General features: G+C 42.7%; 2 protein-coding genes across 2 annotated transcripts in view; one reads left to right on the top strand and one right to left on the bottom strand.

Annotated features, from left to right (window-relative positions):
- The window catches only part of LOC131107309 (protein eva-1 homolog A), a 60,660-nt gene extending 53,472 nt beyond the window's left edge, over positions 1 to 7,188 (bottom strand). The window contains exon 1 of the mRNA XM_058057210.1: positions 6,704 to 7,188. Within this exon, the coding sequence (XP_057913193.1) occupies positions 6,704 to 6,812 (109 nt within the window). The 5' untranslated portion in view covers positions 6,813 to 7,188. The remainder of the gene's footprint in view (positions 1 to 6,703) is intronic.
- A 161-nt stretch (positions 7,189 to 7,349) lies between these two features.
- mrpl19 (mitochondrial ribosomal protein L19) lies at positions 7,350 to 10,675 on the top strand. Its single transcript, XM_058057214.1, has 6 exons — positions 7,350 to 7,509; positions 7,672 to 7,795; positions 7,890 to 8,008; positions 8,091 to 8,225; positions 9,251 to 9,432; positions 9,650 to 10,675. The coding sequence occupies exons 1-6, from the start codon at positions 7,374 to 7,376 to the stop codon at positions 9,881 to 9,883; spliced, it is 930 nt and encodes a 309-aa protein (XP_057913197.1). The 5' UTR covers positions 7,350 to 7,373; the 3' UTR covers positions 9,884 to 10,675.
- The last annotated feature ends 6,218 nt before the right edge of the window (positions 10,676 to 16,893 follow it).

The raw sequence follows: 16,893 nt of genomic DNA, 5'->3' as shown, positions 1-16,893 counted from the left end.
AGGATTCTTTCACTTTTGTTACAATCCTAACACCCCAGAACCAAAAATCATACAATCCAATCATCTTACTTAGGTTTTCTAACCTAATGAACCATTGGAGCGTCCATGGACCGTCATTGAACCATTACCCTCGATTGAGAACGAAAAATGGTATGATCCCATCCCAACCAGGAAAAAGTATTGGATTATACCAATATTAGCACTCCGATACAAGCAGTCCATTCTAAACTCCACTCCAGCACTTCCAGCACTATCCAGCTGCACCAGATAAAGCCCAAGTGATCACAACAACAACGTGTCACAACATCATCAGTCGAAACGGTTCACAAAAACGTTGAAGACCTAGCACAGACACGACAAACTTCAACACGATCAGCCCCATCGTGCATCTGAAGAACGCTACAAAAACAGCATGAGGATCATCCAATGCGGTTCATGTGACGAGCTGATTTATACAGATCTGCTGCTCAGAAATGGCAGATTTGAGTTGTTCCGGGTGTGCTTCGTGTTTGGTTGTTTATGTCATTGCTGTTTCCTTTGTTTTTCACTTATATTAAATTCCCTCCTTGTTTCCCCAATATATGTTTTATAGCATAGGCATTGCATTGGAAAGCATGAGGATCCTCACAACACACTACACTAGCAATAGCCCCCTGTCTGCTTTTCCCATTAGAAATAGCTTGTGGTTCATTGAACACACCAACTAGAAGCCTTTTAAGCTTTTAGCATGAACCCACATGCCTGATGAGCTACATAATCATTGCGCTAAATCAAAAGAAAGACGTGAGCTATAAACTGTTCTGTGTTCTCATACAATACTTGGAATAACAATAACAAAACAGATAACTTGTTAGGCACCAGGAAATAGGCTGGACAAAGTCCCGACTGCTCACTGCTTACCTGAGCTGGTCTGAGAGGCCGGTAAATAACAGATTAGCGTTGCTTTTGGGGAGGGGGGGCAGGCTGCTGTAGCGTGGTGTAATGCAGACTGTCAGGGCGACACAGTTGGGGGGCAGTACAAAGCCTCGTTGTTCAGACTGGCCCCCTCCTGTGCCAACTTTGTATCAAACAGAAAATATTCTTGCACTCTGCAATACTTAGGAAAAAATAGAAGGCGGACAGATGGAGGCGGATGTTGGGAACATAAATCAGCTCCCAGGAAACGGGGAGAAGGACCCAAAATGAGAAGGCATGAAAGCACAAGAGCACAAACAGTGTGTGAGGATGTGAAGGCATAATTCAACAGCAAACCTAAGAGGGGGTGACATATGGAGATAATTGCTGGTGCACACGCCCATCAGGCTCATCCTCAACACTCTAATTAAGCTCAATTCAACTGTGCCTTTTTCAATGCATTAGGGAATACACACTTCAATGCGCAGGATTCCACAAACCTAATTTATTGTACCAATGCAAAGATAACTTGGCTGCCTGTTGCTTGGAGTGTCACTTAGGAATCTTTCTCACAGGTTCGCTAGTTTTGCTTGGCGCTCTGCTCAAGAGAGGGCAAGTGCAAGCAACTACGACGTTTACATCATACATAAGAGCATCAACAGGACCTTGCAACATCAGCGTTTGCATAACACTGTATCGTGTTATACAATCAGAACTGGGGGGCCTGCAAGCTGGCTTTGAGGCCAATCAGAAGTCTGATTGACTAAAAAAAAAAGTGTGTATGTGACAGCGACCTGTCAATCTCATCAGGATGTGCAGGAACCTGATTGCAAAGGCACTGGGCGGATTACATTGATATGGCAACACATAGAAGCTGAAATCTGAAAAAATATCTAACACACACACACACGACTGGAAGCACTGCAGCCAAGAAACATGCAACTTTTGGGAATAAATTAATATAAATGAATATAATTGAATGGAACAAAATACTAGAATTTTTAGGTTAATTGGCAACTCCAAATTGTCCATAGGTATGAATGTGAGTGTGAATGGTTGTTTGTCTATATGTGCCCTGTGATTGGCTGGCCACCAGTCCAGGGTGTACCCCGCCTCTCGCCCGAAGACAGCTGGGATAGGCTCCAGCACCCCCGCTACCTTTGTGAGGAAAAAGCGGTAGAAAATGAATGAATGAATGAATGAATGGCAACTCCAAATTGTCCATAGGTATGAATGTGAGTGTGAATGGTTGTTTGTCTATATGTGCCCTGTGATTGGCTGGCCACCAGTCCAGGGTGTAGCTGAGATAGGCTCCAGCACCCCCGCAACCTTTGTGAGGATAAGCGGTACAGAAAAATAATGGACGAATGGATACTCCAATTTAACTTTGAAATGTAGGTCAGTGCTTCTGCTAACGGTTAGGCCAGCAGAGAAGACAATGCTGGCCCTGACTGCACAGCAATGCCCTATCTAAACCTGCTTTATGTATGGATTATATTGATATGGTACTTCAGTTGCATTACCTCAGTATTGTTGGAGGCCAACAATGAGTGACTTTGATTTGTGCACATTAACATAGCCTGTGTGCCCGGACTTGACTTGCGTTGACACTGAAGCTTTGAGGCACATCTCCATTGAACATATTTTCACATTAATCACATCAACACGTTTCCTTTTGCTTGATGCTTTGCCTTTTCACTCAGGAATTTCCAGCAGATTGTTTCAAAGCGTTTTTTAAAGGCAGGTTAGACTTTTCATAGGCTGGAATATTTGGACTGTTATTTACAATGAACTCATCAGCAGTATTAATGCGGCCTGAGCAATTTGCTCCCCCCATCTCCAGCGCTATGCCTTTATATCTGATAACTGATGTCATCAAGAAGTAAACTGTGAAGAGGCACCACCCCTGAGTGTTCAAGACAGCTTTTAATGTCAGCTCCTTGCTGTCTGCCTCACTGTCTGCCTGCAGTGAATTAGACAAAACAAGTCAGAGGCGCTATTTGTTTAGATGGAGCTCACCTGGCCCACACAGGCGACAGACACAGCGTTTGGGTGAGTGGGCCCTGTAGGGGAGGCGGTGAGTAGAAATGAAGGTGGAGCTGATGATTGTGTGAGTGAGTAGGGGGGGAAGGGATTCGTGTATAAGGAGCATGGGGGTCAGCGTGTTGACCCCTATCCAGCGGCACTCAAAAATCAGTGCGGATTAAGGGGCCACTCACACATCTACGTTTTGTAACTTTGTTGGCTGTTGGTTTATACTACAACTTGAAAACAAGGGTTCAAAGGTGCTTATTTTTGAGAATGTCATTGTCAATCTCCTCCAAGCGCATAAGCAAAAAAGTCGCCACCCAAACCCCAAGACAAATCATTCCCCCAGCCTGACAGTGGACCTCCCGACAATGCTCCACACTGCCAAAATCCCCCAAGAGCCGTATCATATGCACCTCTCCATGTGTATAATAGACAGAGACTTTTTTTTTTATTGTCATTGCACAATAACACAGCAGTGGAATTGCCAACAAAATGTCGTTGCCTGGCTCCTGTGTAATAATAAATAATAAATAATAATGTGGAGAATAAATAGATTACATCAAATATGAACAACAATGTACAGCATAAACAGTAATTTGTACAAATAATTTAGAATAAATAACAATAATTTAAAGTTTTGGTTGTGCATGTGGGCAGGTAGAGGGGCTTATTTGGCATTGAGCAGTCTGATGGCCAGGGGGAAGTAGCTGTCTCTAAACCTGGTTGTTCTACAGCGGATGCTGCAGAGCCTTCTCCCCGATGCCAGGCGAGAAAACAGTCCATGCTGGGGGTGTGAATAATATAATGATAGGCAGATAGGTAGTCGAATTTGTGACATGACAAGAGGTATATTTGTTAACTACTGCAGCAAAGGATCTCTGTAGGAAAAACTCTGTTAGTTAGACACCAGCTGTATTAAATTCCATTGCTTTTATAGGTTCTGGATACAAAGGATACAAAGACCAAGATGGATAACTGCCTTCAACCATGCTCACGGTTACGATGTCCCGACCTCAGTTAACCCCTCGGCCCCTCAAAAACCTCAACTTCCCATTGACTGGGGGTTAAATGGTTTTTGTGAGTAGAGAAAAGCCTTCACGGGAGCCATTTGGCAGTGTCAGAGGTTCAGTAACAAACTGTCAAAATGTTGAATTTTGATCAAGACCAAGCACTGAGCAGACCACAGATGACCACAGCCAAAATGTTGAAAATATTCAAAAAATCCTTTGGGAATTACAGCTTGATTACCTTCATTTAGTGATGCACCTGATACCAGATCGTTCGCCACCACTAATCTAAAATTCTGTGCCTGACAGATGTTGGACAGTGCCATGTCCGCCTGTCAGTCAGACTGCACCACTGGGTTCTGCAGGGAGACTTCAGCTGGTCAAGAATGTGAGAACTAAAGGATGTCTTTGTGGCTGTGGTATGCTGAGACTGTCCCCTCCTTTTCTCCATTCATTCCAAAGGATGTCAGGTCAGCAATTCTTAGGAAGTGAATACCTAGCAGCATGGTGGCAAAGTGTGAAGCACGGAAGCTTCACTGCGAGAAAGGTCCCTGTTTTAATTCTAGCCTTGACTTTGAGATTCTGGGATAGTAGATTCAATTTTTATTGGCCATTTCTGTGATTCTGTATACGGTTTCGTCAATGCAAAAATCATAGGGACCTTTGTTTTTAGTATGTTAGTTACTCCCAAGTCTTGACCTAAATACTCTTGGCGTAACACAAAGTCACTGCCACCTTAACTGGGTCAGTAGTTAAGACAGAATCAGGGATTTGAAGCAAAAAAAAAAACATATAACAGCAGATCTTGCCTCATTACTGTGTAAGCATCAAAGATACTTGCAAACATGTTGAGATTTCAAGTCAGTAACAGTGTTTGAATAATCTGGTCCGAGCCCTTAGTATTGGTAAACCAACTCTAATCTGTAATCAGTGTTCCCTTCTTGCCCAATTAACTTCCATTTGATTCATCCGATCGTATGTATGTATACAACCACAATCACACACCACCACAATTACAGCAAGCTTGTAAACAGCTTTCATTACAGGCTGACATTTTAGCACATGCAGCCCATTCGGAGGAGTCACACGGATGCGCTTGCTCCTTTGCACCTTCTCCCCAGCAGTGTGCTTTGCAACCATTAGAGCCGCCATTAGAGACCAATTAACACCGACACAAAGCTCCCTTCCTGCTTCATGGCACAGTAAACAACAGGCTTGCCTTGGGCTCAGCAGCTTATAATGCAGCAACAAAGGCTCATTAGTTTATGTTTATCTCCTCCATTTAATTTAAGATAGCAGTGGTTCTTAAGAGACATAAAAGCTCACAGATTCCGTCATGCACATAAATCTTAGGTAATTGTCAGTCTTCACACAGTAATATAACTACTTGCTGTTTACTTTGACAGTAAAAAAAAAAAATCATATGGACTGTATTGCTCTGTGGTATCATATATTTTAACCACAAATAGTAGTTATTCACATACCTCGGAGGGTCTGCCACCTTATAAATGAACGCACAGTGGAACCACCAAAGTCAAACAAAACCATCATCTTGACTGCTTTTTCTTTGGCTTTTTTCATGATGCCATCACAGATTAATACAAGTGGTGGAAAAGAAAACATCGGAAAGTGTCAATTTGTATTGATGAAAAACAGGATCTGGTGCCAAACAACTTTTCCCCCCCAAGTGAGCCAGAGCTTTTCTTCCCATCACTCACGCACACCAGTGACCTGGGGAGAGGCAGCTTTGACAGACGCTTCTTAAAAGGGGGTTCCAAGTTTGAGTTACGATGGAGGAGTTATGATGCTAATTTTAAGATAATAATAAACAATTAAGCTGAGTCAACAAGCAGCTAAAATATATGATATTGATGTTACAGATGTTTAAAGAAATACATTTTTAGCCTTTGATTTTGTTTTGAAAAATGTTCTTCCAAGACAAGAGGTCGTCCTATATCCAGGTCAATCGGATAATTAATGTTATCAAGTAAATATCATGCAGCTGAGGGTATAATGACAAAATGACCAATCAAAACAACTGTAATTCTGCCATATTGTCAACCAACAGTGAATCTAGTTCGGGGCTTTGGATAGGTTACTTTCCCCCCCAAGTGAGCCAGAGCTTTTCTTCCCATCACTCACGCACACCAGTGACCTGGGGAGAGGCAGCTTTGACAGACGCTTCTAAAAGGGTTTTCCAAGTTACGATGGAGTAGTTATGATGCTAATTTTAAAATAATAATAAACAATTAAGCCGAGTCACCAAGCAGTTAAAAAATATGATATTGATGTTACTGATGTTTAAAGAAATACAGTTTTAGCCTTTGATTTTGTTTTGAAAAATGTTCTTCCAAGACAAGAGGTCGTCCTATATCCAGGTCAATCGGATAATTAATGTTATCAAGTAAATATCATGCAGCTGAGGGTATAATGACAAAATGACCAATCAAAACAACTGTAATTCTGCCATATTGTCAACCAACAGTGAATCTAGCTCGGGGCTTTGGGTAAGGTGAACCTGCTGTAAGTGCGTTCTAGAGGAATAAAGCTATTTTCCACTTTTAAACTGCTTTCAGATTTGGTTTGCGAATACTGCAAAACTCAGCTTGAAATCAGTAAAACAAAATGTTCCATGCAGAGCAAAACTACTCTCACAGGATAACAAGTGCGCGCGCATGTCACGTTGTTGTTGTTTCATTCGACAGCCCTAAAAAGCATGTTTTCGGATTATGTTATTAAAAAAACAAAAAAAAAATCATGATTTATCTGACCTGAGAGGTCCGAGGAGCTCTTGGCGAGATCGCAGACGACGGCCAGATACGTTATTCCCAACAGGAGCGCATAAGTGACGGCTGAGAGAGTCCCATAGAGGTGGAACATCCTTGATGCCTCAAAGGTTCATCTGAGATCCTGCTTGGCACCACAAAGTCCACATTGGAAGTAGGAGGCAGAAGAAGAAGCATGGATGACAAGAGTGGCGCACATGAGACGTCCAATTGTCCCGGCACGCTGCACGGTTGTGAGACTGGGATGGAGGCTCCTCTTCTTCCTCCTCAGAGCTGCTGCACGCTTTTTTTTCCTTCCTCCAACTCTAGTCTAGTATGGCGGAGGAGGAAGCAGCCCACCTGAAGGACTTCAACCACTTTTGCATGCATCTTGACACCTGCAGACCTGACTGGACTGAAGTGATTAGATATTACTATAACATATCAGAAACTACATTTCTTATACTATTTTGACTCAAAAACATACCACACTCAAGTGAAGCATCCATAATTTATATTTTAAACCTAGTCAATTAGTAGTGTTTAATTTTCACTTTTTAATTTTTTTTTTCACAACCAATTGGAAAATCTAGTCGAAAAATCACACATCGGTTTACAAGAAAAGAAACTATTGCGCCATCTTTTGGTCATATGGCCATACTGCAACTCAAAATTCATGTTCTGTGTCCCTTATCGGCTTCCTTACCTGACATGTGACAACAGAAGGTCAAAGATGGCAGCCTGCACGAAATGGCTCGCTAAATGTGTATTTTCATCAAGATTGTTACGAAATGTACAGCTCCAACATGAACGTAAGTTACTACTTATAGCGAGTTAATGTGTATATTAAAACGACAATTCTACGTGTCCTCACGAGCTAACTATAAGATAATGTTGCTAACGCTGCTAGCTTAGTAGCTTCAGCGTCGTGGTCACCATCATTCAAATAACCGTGAATTATTACTTGTTTCCAGGGTTCTTGTCCACGTCAGTTTGTCGTCTGGCGGCTGGAAATGCCACCCAGCAGCCACCGAAATTCACCCCTCCGCCAAAGCCTGTCATCATTGACAAAACGCAGACTGTGGCTGCTCTACGAAAGTATGCTAACGCTACAAACATAAGCTAACACTAACAGACATGCTCTTCCACCACCTTGAATTGTATATGTGTGTGTTTTGGGACTTAATGGTAGGTTCCTGAGCCCAGAGTTCATTCCACCTCGTCAAAGGACAGACCGGCTTAAGTTTTACATGGAAAGAAAAGACATGGTCCGCAGGAGGAGCGTGGTTAACATTCCTGAATTCTACGTGGGTAAGTCACTTAAAGATCAACAGTGTGTCTGCATTGTACACATGTACACCACTCCTGTTTTCCTTTTCAATGATTTTACCAGGAAGCATACTTGCCGTGACCATGTCAGATCCTAATGCCAGTGGCAAAACAAACCGCTTTGTTGGCATATGCATCCAAAGGGGTGGAAAGGGTCTTGGAGCTACATTTGTCCTGAGGAACATTATTAATAATCAAGGTGAGTAAGGCGTGTATTAGAGGCTCACTGTCAGTCAAAATATATCTAATATTTGCCAATATATAGCTTTTTTTGCTGCGTCCCAACACTCTCCTAGGGTCTGCACGACCCCTGCACCTCCCAGCTCTCACTCTAGTAAAACAATATAACACTACACTTTAGTGCCACTCTGCCAACGAGAACATTTAAGTTTTAGAGAACCTATTACAGCGCTTTGTAGTCACCGTTTTTCACTTTTTAATGTTTTCTTCAGCATGTGTTTTCAGCAGCTGTTTGAAAATACTCAGTGGCTGCGGATGGAACGTTTCACTAGCTAGTAAATATGACTCATTGATATTGGTAAGATCACTGACCCTTGGCCTACATCAGGGGTGGGCAAACTTTTTGACTCACAGGCTGCATTGATTTAACAAAATTGACGGGTGGCCAGACTATATATTTTACACACATAATTCTAACAGTCCACCTGGAATTATTGCATCTGTAAAAGTGTCATGCAACTTGCTATATATGTCCTTGTGTCCCTTTTTTCAGGAGCACTTCGTAAACAGCAGACCACATCAAATAACCAAATTGATTAAAAAAAAAAAGTTACTTAAAATCTAAAAGCTACTTTGGAAAGAACGGGCCTTTAAACACTTGGCGGGCCGGATGTGGCCCCCGGGCCGTAGTATGCCCACCCCTGCCCTACATACACAAGTGAAGCCAATCATGAGAAAGGGTATTTAAGGTGGCCAATTGCAGGTTGCATCTTCACTGAAGAATAGCTACTACATGGTAGCCTCGTTTAACATCATGGTCTATGGGAAGGATAAAAAAAAACTAGCTTAGGTTTCACTCTGAGGAACATAGTGAGGGAATGGAAAACCACAGGCAGGGTTCTAGGTAAGGCAGTTGCAGTGATATATTTAACTGAAATGGCAGAATCTTTCTTTTTTTTTTTTAGCTCTATTGGCGTCGGCCCCAAAAATCCCATATTGGTCGGGTTCTAGCGTGTATGCTGATAGCTTGTTCGTGTCGTCTAGGTGTGGAGATATGCTATGAGATGTATAACCCGCGCATTCAAGAGATCCAGGTGTTGAAGCTGGAGAAGCGGCTGGATGACAACCTGATGTACCTGAGAGACGCCTTGCCTCAGTACAGCACTGTGGACCCCGACATGAAGCCGTCTGCGTACTCCCCGGCTGGAGAAGTACCTGTCAACATGGTGAGATATAGGAGGGGACAGAAACAGACCAACTTTTGTCACTAATGCAATGTCACAGGCTCAAGTTCCAGTTCTTCAGACACCCTTCCATGGGGAGCAAAACGCACTTGTGAAGTTAATCATTTAGATGTTCACTGACCTGAAAAGGGCTCCAGTCTTTGTCATGTCCAGAAAATCCATCCCCTGACTTCTTTCAAATCTTCTTCTCTCCCCCCAGCTCAAAGTGAAGATGCGTCCACGGCCGTGGTCCAAACGCTGGGAGCGGCCCAAGTACAATGTCCAGGGCATACGCTTTGATCTGTGCGTGTCCCCGGCGAGGATGGAGCACGCTCAGAAGTGGGCGATGCCTTGGGTGGAGTACGACATGTTGAAGGAGTACGACACCTCCAAGCTGGAGGAGCAGATTTACAGTGAGATCCAGGAGGAGATGAGCAAGTTGAAATCAGCCTGAGGTGGAGACAAAGGACTTGATGGACTGATGTGGACTGGACTGGACTTTTTCAGGTCTATTAATGGTTTCACTGTGTTGGCATCTTTGTCATATAAATGCAACTTTTCATTCAACCAGCATTTCTGTTAATACTTCACATGTAGTAACGTAATCTCACACTAGGTGGCGTTGTTTCTCTTCATATGACGCATTCGTCAGCAGTTGCATAACCAAGCCTCTGTGCTAGCAGGGAAATTCTTGCCAGATTTTTGCAGTTCAACAAACAAAGTAAGCTTAGTGCCTTCCATAGGTGTGAAACCATAAAAGAAACCTTTCAGTACAAGATGCAGATTTACCTCCATACAAGTGTGGTATTCAGAGCAAAATGCACCAAGGACACCCAGTAGTGTTTTACTGTTGTGGATGGAAAGTTGTGGTGTTGAGAAGGTATGTTAACGCGTCACTCGGCAAGTATAAAAAAAACACTTAGACCTCTTATGTTATGTCTGCTCCGAGCGTATGTGTGCATAAACACACTGAGCAAATCCCTGCACTCTAATTTCTCTGTATTACAGGATGAGATGGGGAGAAAATGGCCTTTAATACGGGAGTAGCAGATGTTTAGCAGATCATTACGGACCACACAGATAGGCTGCGTGAAGAGGGTGATCGTGTTGTGACAGTTAACGCACTTTAAGCATTACGGTACACTATACCTTTCGAGGAATGTTTTCCCCCTATATATGCACCTGTCAAACCGCCAAAAACTGAACTGTTTGTGTACAGTAAATCACCCTGCATGTTGTCATTCCACCACCACCTCCCCTCTTTTATTACTCCTTCCCCTATTGATGTTCACGTGAAGAGGTGGGAACAGTGATGTTTATCCAAGTACAGTATCTTCATAAGCATACCGCAACTGGCAAACCAGTTTAAAACCCACTGTTACCGCTTTGAGATGAGTTCCTCCGCGTGGAAGACAGCTATATCTCAACTGTGTGCGCCTCTCATGCCCTCAGGTTGACTCTTCCCTGCACCTGGAGTGAAGTTAAAGCCCCCAGGCTGGGAAAGCAGATCAAACACACACACACACACACACACACACACACACTACAGCTATCACATCAGCCTCTGCAGACAGACACCTCGAACAATTTCAACTGTAAACGTCTGGCTCGGCCTGTCCTGTCATGAAACCAGATACGCTCCATTCACGTTTGCCCGTGGGATCAGTGGGCGGGGCATGTAGGTTTGTTTGACATAACTTCTTGAAGAACAAGTGCAAGCAAAATGTGGGCCAGCCTGATGGTACCCTCATCCTCTTTGATGAATGAGAGTCTGTCCATTCACACAATACATAATGAATTGTCTGTCCATTTTACCATCCACACTCTCTGACCATTGACATAATTTAAACATTGTCTGTTTGCATACAGTTGCAATGTAATACACATCAAGACAACTGCATTAGAAAAGGCCACTTTACTACACGGTATCTTTGCATACAGTACAGAAACACTGTACTGTAGCCATTTTTGGCCCACATTCTAAAAATAGAATGTAAAAAAATTAAGAGTCATAATAGTCATATTACAACAAGGAAAAAAGTTGTAATTTACAAGCATACTCAAATTATGAGAAAAAAGTACATTTTATGAGAAAGGTGAAGGTGTCCAACGATTTACATACCGTATGTAAACGCATCTACCTGACCCTCCACATTGTCAGTTAATTTGCATTTACACATATAATGTAAACCATCAGCTGCCCATCCACATGCATGTATATTGGGACAGTGCAAGCTACAGCTTCACTAAACAGTACAAACAAACACCATCGGCCATTGTGTCTGTCTTACACAGAAGTGTATGCACATATGACAAGTGTAACAGGATACCAGGCCACCCGTAGGTTTCAGGTAAATTACGTCCTGTCAGTGTGTGTACAAGCGTCAATGCGTGAGTGGATGCTTACGCCGGGCCACCCGTAGTCAGGGGCTAAATTACACACTTGAGTTTCACCATATGCTTGCAGCCAAATGACACGACCGTCTGCTCCTCTCCGACCCGCTCCTGCTGCCATCAGTCTTTTTTTTTTTTTTTTTAACGCACACAAGAAGACAGTGCTGGGGCAGTTGATGCCTGCAACAGAAGAATCATTTTATTAATGCCATCCTGTGTGGCGAGGGTCTGCGAGCTCTCCTTGGGTTCATTTCCACTAAATGTGTCAAGAATACCAGTCAAAAGAAAAGTCACGGTATGTTTCTGTTCAGAGGAGATGAAATCGTACATCCACGCCTTGGAATAATGAACTCAGGTGACTTTGATGGACAGATGAAACAGGAAACCCTGATCATCTCAAATTCCACACACTGGCGTTTTGGCACATCTCCATGAAGCACATGCGTGATCTCACTCAAATTACTCTCACTTGACAAAGCATCACAGGTGAGGGAAGATGTTTTGCTGTCATCTTTAGATGTCGCATGTACGTTGCTGGGAACGCTGCTATTCGACAGCATTGCACACCACACCTTCCATAATAGACAGTGGTCAATTGACACCTCTCTGATAGTGTCAATCAAACAGCTTTATTACCTTTGCCAATGAAGATCTATTGTATTAAAAATAATGGGGCCCTAAGTCTATCATAATATATTTCTATACATTTAGAAAGTGAAAGAATTGACCACACTACATTGTCTGTAGATCCATTCACATACACACATCATATACCATCTGTCGGTTCACATCCAAACATAACGTAAACATGCATGTGCCCATAAACATCTGCACAAAATAAACATCTGTCACTTTGTATATAAACACACAATGCAAAAATCGGTAGGTCCATTCGCATATACGTGCAAATCTGTCTGTCTGTCAGTTCACATATAAACATAATTTATATGTGTCTGGACAAAAAGGAAACTGTCCACTCACACACACATCATGTAAACATGTCTGCAACAAAGCAGAAATCGGTATGTCCATTTGCACACACACACTCTAAAATCCGTCTGTCAGTTCACGTCTACATATAATGTAAGAATGTGTCTGCCCATTAATGTATGTACAGAAAACATCTGTCAATTTTCACACATGCACACACAATTAAAACATTTTCTGTCTGTCATCTGTCGGTCCAGTCACATATAATATATAAATCTGTCAGTGCATTTGTTCACCATAGTATACACTATTCATCTACAAATACACAAAAATGTAAACACTAACAAAATGTATTTATTCATCCATCCATTGTCTATACCGCTTATTTCGGGTATGCTGGAGCCTATCCTAGCTGTCTTTGGGCGAGAGGCGGGGTACACCCTGGACTAATCGCCAGCCAATCACAAGGCACATATAGACAAACAACCATTCACACTCACATTCATACCTATGGACAATTTGGAGTCATCAATTAACCTAACAATCATGACATGATAACAAAATTCTGCTTCCGCGTACAAATGTGTATACTATTTAAAGTATTATAACATACTTTGACTACGACTGGGATACAATAATAATAGTTATCATCCTTTGCTTTGCTTTAGACACCATAATGCATTTTGCACTGGGTCACGTGTTGTTCACCAATAAAATAATACGACTTGCACTTATTATAGCCCACATGCTATGAATTGTAATTGGATAAAAACATAGCTGGCGGTGTCTTGAGTGTCGTAACTGGCTGGCTTACAAACATCTACGCCTGTGTAGTAAAGATGGAGGATTTTACAGCTTTGGGTCATGTTGAATAGTGTGCCAGAGCGGACCTCGGTCATATGATTGAACCTCAGGCGAAAATAATTCTTAAAGCCTTTGTCTGGGTAGTAATCCAAGTTAGTTATTTATATATTAAGTATCCTCCTGCAAACAAGGCATGTGCTATACGGCACACAAGAATCGGAAATCAAGTTAAGTATAAGCCAGAACAATGTATCTGACACATTATTTTATGCCCCGGGCAGCAAGTACAGCGGTTGGAGGAGGAAATGAGTCAGTGGCGTGCGCGGGTTGGAGACAGCTTTTTGACATTGTGCCACTATGCATATGTCCGCCCTGCACAAGTGGCAGCTGTCTGAATGCGTCCTTTACTTCTCCTCCATCATTGCGTCTGCATGTTACTTAAGATAAGAGCACCAAGGTTATTTAATGCATTCTTCACATTTTCTGGGTATCACTGCTTGTTCCTGACACAGCTTGTGTTTTTAAGTGTCTTTTCACGCTCGGGACAAGGGTGCTAGGTCATAACATTGCACACTAGGTGTTATGGTGGGCTGTTTTGGTCATGTTAACCTTGTTGGACACTTTACACAACAGTCAAGAGCTCTGAAACCCACCCATTGGCTTTGATCTGTGCATGATATATAGTCGCAGTTACACTCAAATGCCACTGAGGGGCGCTCTCATCTTTAATGTCCTCACTACCCCCTGTTGTCCCTGCACAGCTGGTCCTCTTCTTTGCTGAGCTGTAATTGCAGCTCTGTCCTGGGAAATGGAAGGAGGAAATCCCTGAGCTTTCGCCCTGCACCGATGACAATAAAAAAAAGGTGAGGAAAAGAGGAAGAAAGCGTTTGTGCTGAGATGAAAGACAGAAGGGAGGCTTAGGAGTAGGGAGGAGTGCCGGCTAAGGAGAGGGAGGGATGAAGGGGAAAGGTGGGAGGAGGGCTGCATGTTGGTAGTAAACGCTACACTTTATTAACCTCATTTAGTTTGAGAGCCTGAGAGTGAGGAGAAAGTAGTAGTAGTAGTACTTTGCTAATGAGTCTCACAAATGTACACAGTCTCGGCATCCTTGCATTGACTTAAAAATGTACATTTCCTACCCCAGACTCTAGACTCTGAATGTAACATTGCATTTATTTTACTGGAAGCAGCTTATTGGAACCAATTATGAAGCTACACAACATGAGGAAAACCAGCACACACTCTAACACACATTGTTTTCATCACTTCAGAGTACACGACAATGCCTTGCATTCATCTCCTGCAAAAATACCTCCAAAGTCTTAACCCTACACCTGAAACATACGCTGTTTTAGTTTTTGTGTAACCAAACTACTTTAGTATTATTTTGCATTGCTTTCTTAATGTAAATGTATTTTTTTGTTAATATGTTTGCTGTCGGCACGGCGGTCGAGTGGTTAGCGTGCAGACCTCACAGCTAGGAGACCAGGGTTCAAATTCACCCTCGGCCATCTCTGTGTGGAGTTTGCATGTTCTCCCCGTGCATGCGTGGGTTTTCTCCGGGTAAAAACATGCTAGGTTAATTGGCGACTCCAAATTGTCCATAGGTATGAATGTGAGTGTGAATGGTTGTTTGTCTATATGTGCCCTGTGATTGGCTGGCGACCAGTCCAGGGTGTACCCCGCCTCTCGCCCGAAGACAGCTGGGATAGGCTCCAGCACCCCCGCGACCCTCGTGAGGAAAAAGCGGTAGAAAATGAATGAATGAAGTTTTATGTAGTATTGTCACTACTAGGCGTTGGCAATGACATGACATCACATTGCTGTCACACTTCATGTCCGACATGATAGAATGAAAGGGCATTCTCCTACTATAACGTGTGGAAGTGGTTTTTAACTTTTTAGTTTGTCAGCTTTAGTTTGTTAGTTTGGCAGTTTGCTGTCTAAAATGGATTAATTGCAGTTATACACTGCAAAAAATTGCATTTTATATGTAATTAGCAATTTTTTTACCATCCATTCTTGATGCTGGAGCCTATCCCAGCTGACTTCAGGCTAGAGGTGATGTACATCCTGCACCCTGTCAATTGCAGGGCACACATAGACAAAGAATCATTCACATTCATACCTACTTATTACAGGTCCAAATAAGAAAACCCACTGGTTTGTCTGCAGGGCCCACCATCACCCCTAATTAGTAAGTAGGAACCCAAATAGTGTGAATTTTTCAACTCAAACTTCTCATATATATGCTATACTTTAAGGGACTGTTTTCAACACAGTGTGAGCTGTAGCACCGAGATGGTGTCTCTTTATGGCCGCTCTTCTCCAGCAGATATCTGTAGCTGTGTGTTGGACAGTTGTTAAATCTTCACTTGATGCTTTTTCTCTCCCACTCAAGAACAAACCTCATTTTGCGACTCACCCCAAGTGTCACGAGCAGTCAAAGTAACTTCATCTACATGCGCTACCCAGATAGAAAGACCCGGTGAGCTGTGTCGAGTCAGTCCGTTCACTCATGTTCACGTTCGTTCCGACTTAACAGTGCAACAACACGTGATGACTAGTGGTGTGTCGGTCATGAACGAATGGGTCAAAAGAAGTAGTTCTTTTTTGTGAACGGAATGAACCAGGTCACCGCCCCTAAAATACCCATTCAGTCTGTTCAGTTGCAAATGTTTTTTTTTTTGATTGGCTGGATTGGCTTTTGCAGGGCGGGACTATCTGCGTGCTTGCCTGTCTTATCCAATCGTCGCGCCTCGTTCTGTGGGTGGGTGGGGTTAGCTGACTGAAAAACCGAGACTGGGATATTGACCGACACTGTTGGTGACTGTGTTCATTCACAAAAAAGAACTAGTTGTTTTTACCTGTTCGTTCATGACGACACACCACTAGTCATCACGTGTTGTTGCGCTGTTGAGTTGGAACGATCGTGAACATGAGTGAACGGACTGACTCGACACGGCTGACCGGGTCTATGCACAAGGGGGAGATCACAGGCTAACGAACCAATTGACTGAAATTACCAAAATTAACGGATCTTTTTACTGAATGAACCGGAATGATCCGGCTCACTGAAATGAACACGGTTTTTCCCACCACTATGACAGACCACTATCTTTTCAGAGGATGCTTCATAAAAACCGAAGGTGTTGCTCAACCAAAATCTTAAAATCATCAAGCTAGTTAGAATTCTACCAATTTAGCACTAAAATGTCATGGGAATCTTATTTTATGGTGGCACAAATTGTAAATGTTTACAACAAGAGGAAAAACCATCCACAAAATAAAGTAAGACTGGCCGTCAGGAGAGCACAGAGATAGAAATACTAGATC

The sequence above is a fragment of the Doryrhamphus excisus genome, chromosome 19, assembly GCF_030265055.1.
Source record: "Doryrhamphus excisus isolate RoL2022-K1 chromosome 19, RoL_Dexc_1.0, whole genome shotgun sequence".
In the NCBI taxonomy this organism is placed as follows: Eukaryota; Metazoa; Chordata; class Actinopteri; order Syngnathiformes; family Syngnathidae; genus Doryrhamphus; species Doryrhamphus excisus.
This window is presented reverse-complemented; position numbering and strand designations above follow the sequence as displayed.

What these genes read in the sequence shown, in the direction of transcription:
- mrpl19 (XM_058057214.1), top strand. Translation starts at nt 7,374, where the DNA reads ATGTTCTGTGTCCCTTATCGGCTTCCTTACCTGACATGTGACAACAGA. An exon ending in ACTGTGGCTGCTCTACGAAA is followed by an intron (nt 7,796 to 7,889) that starts GTATGCTAACGC and finishes ACTTAATGGTAG; the next exon opens with GTTCCTGAGCCCAGAGTTCA. An exon ending in GAACATTATTAATAATCAAG is followed by an intron (nt 8,226 to 9,250) that starts GTGAGTAAGGCG and finishes CGTGTCGTCTAG; the next exon opens with GTGTGGAGATATGCTATGAG.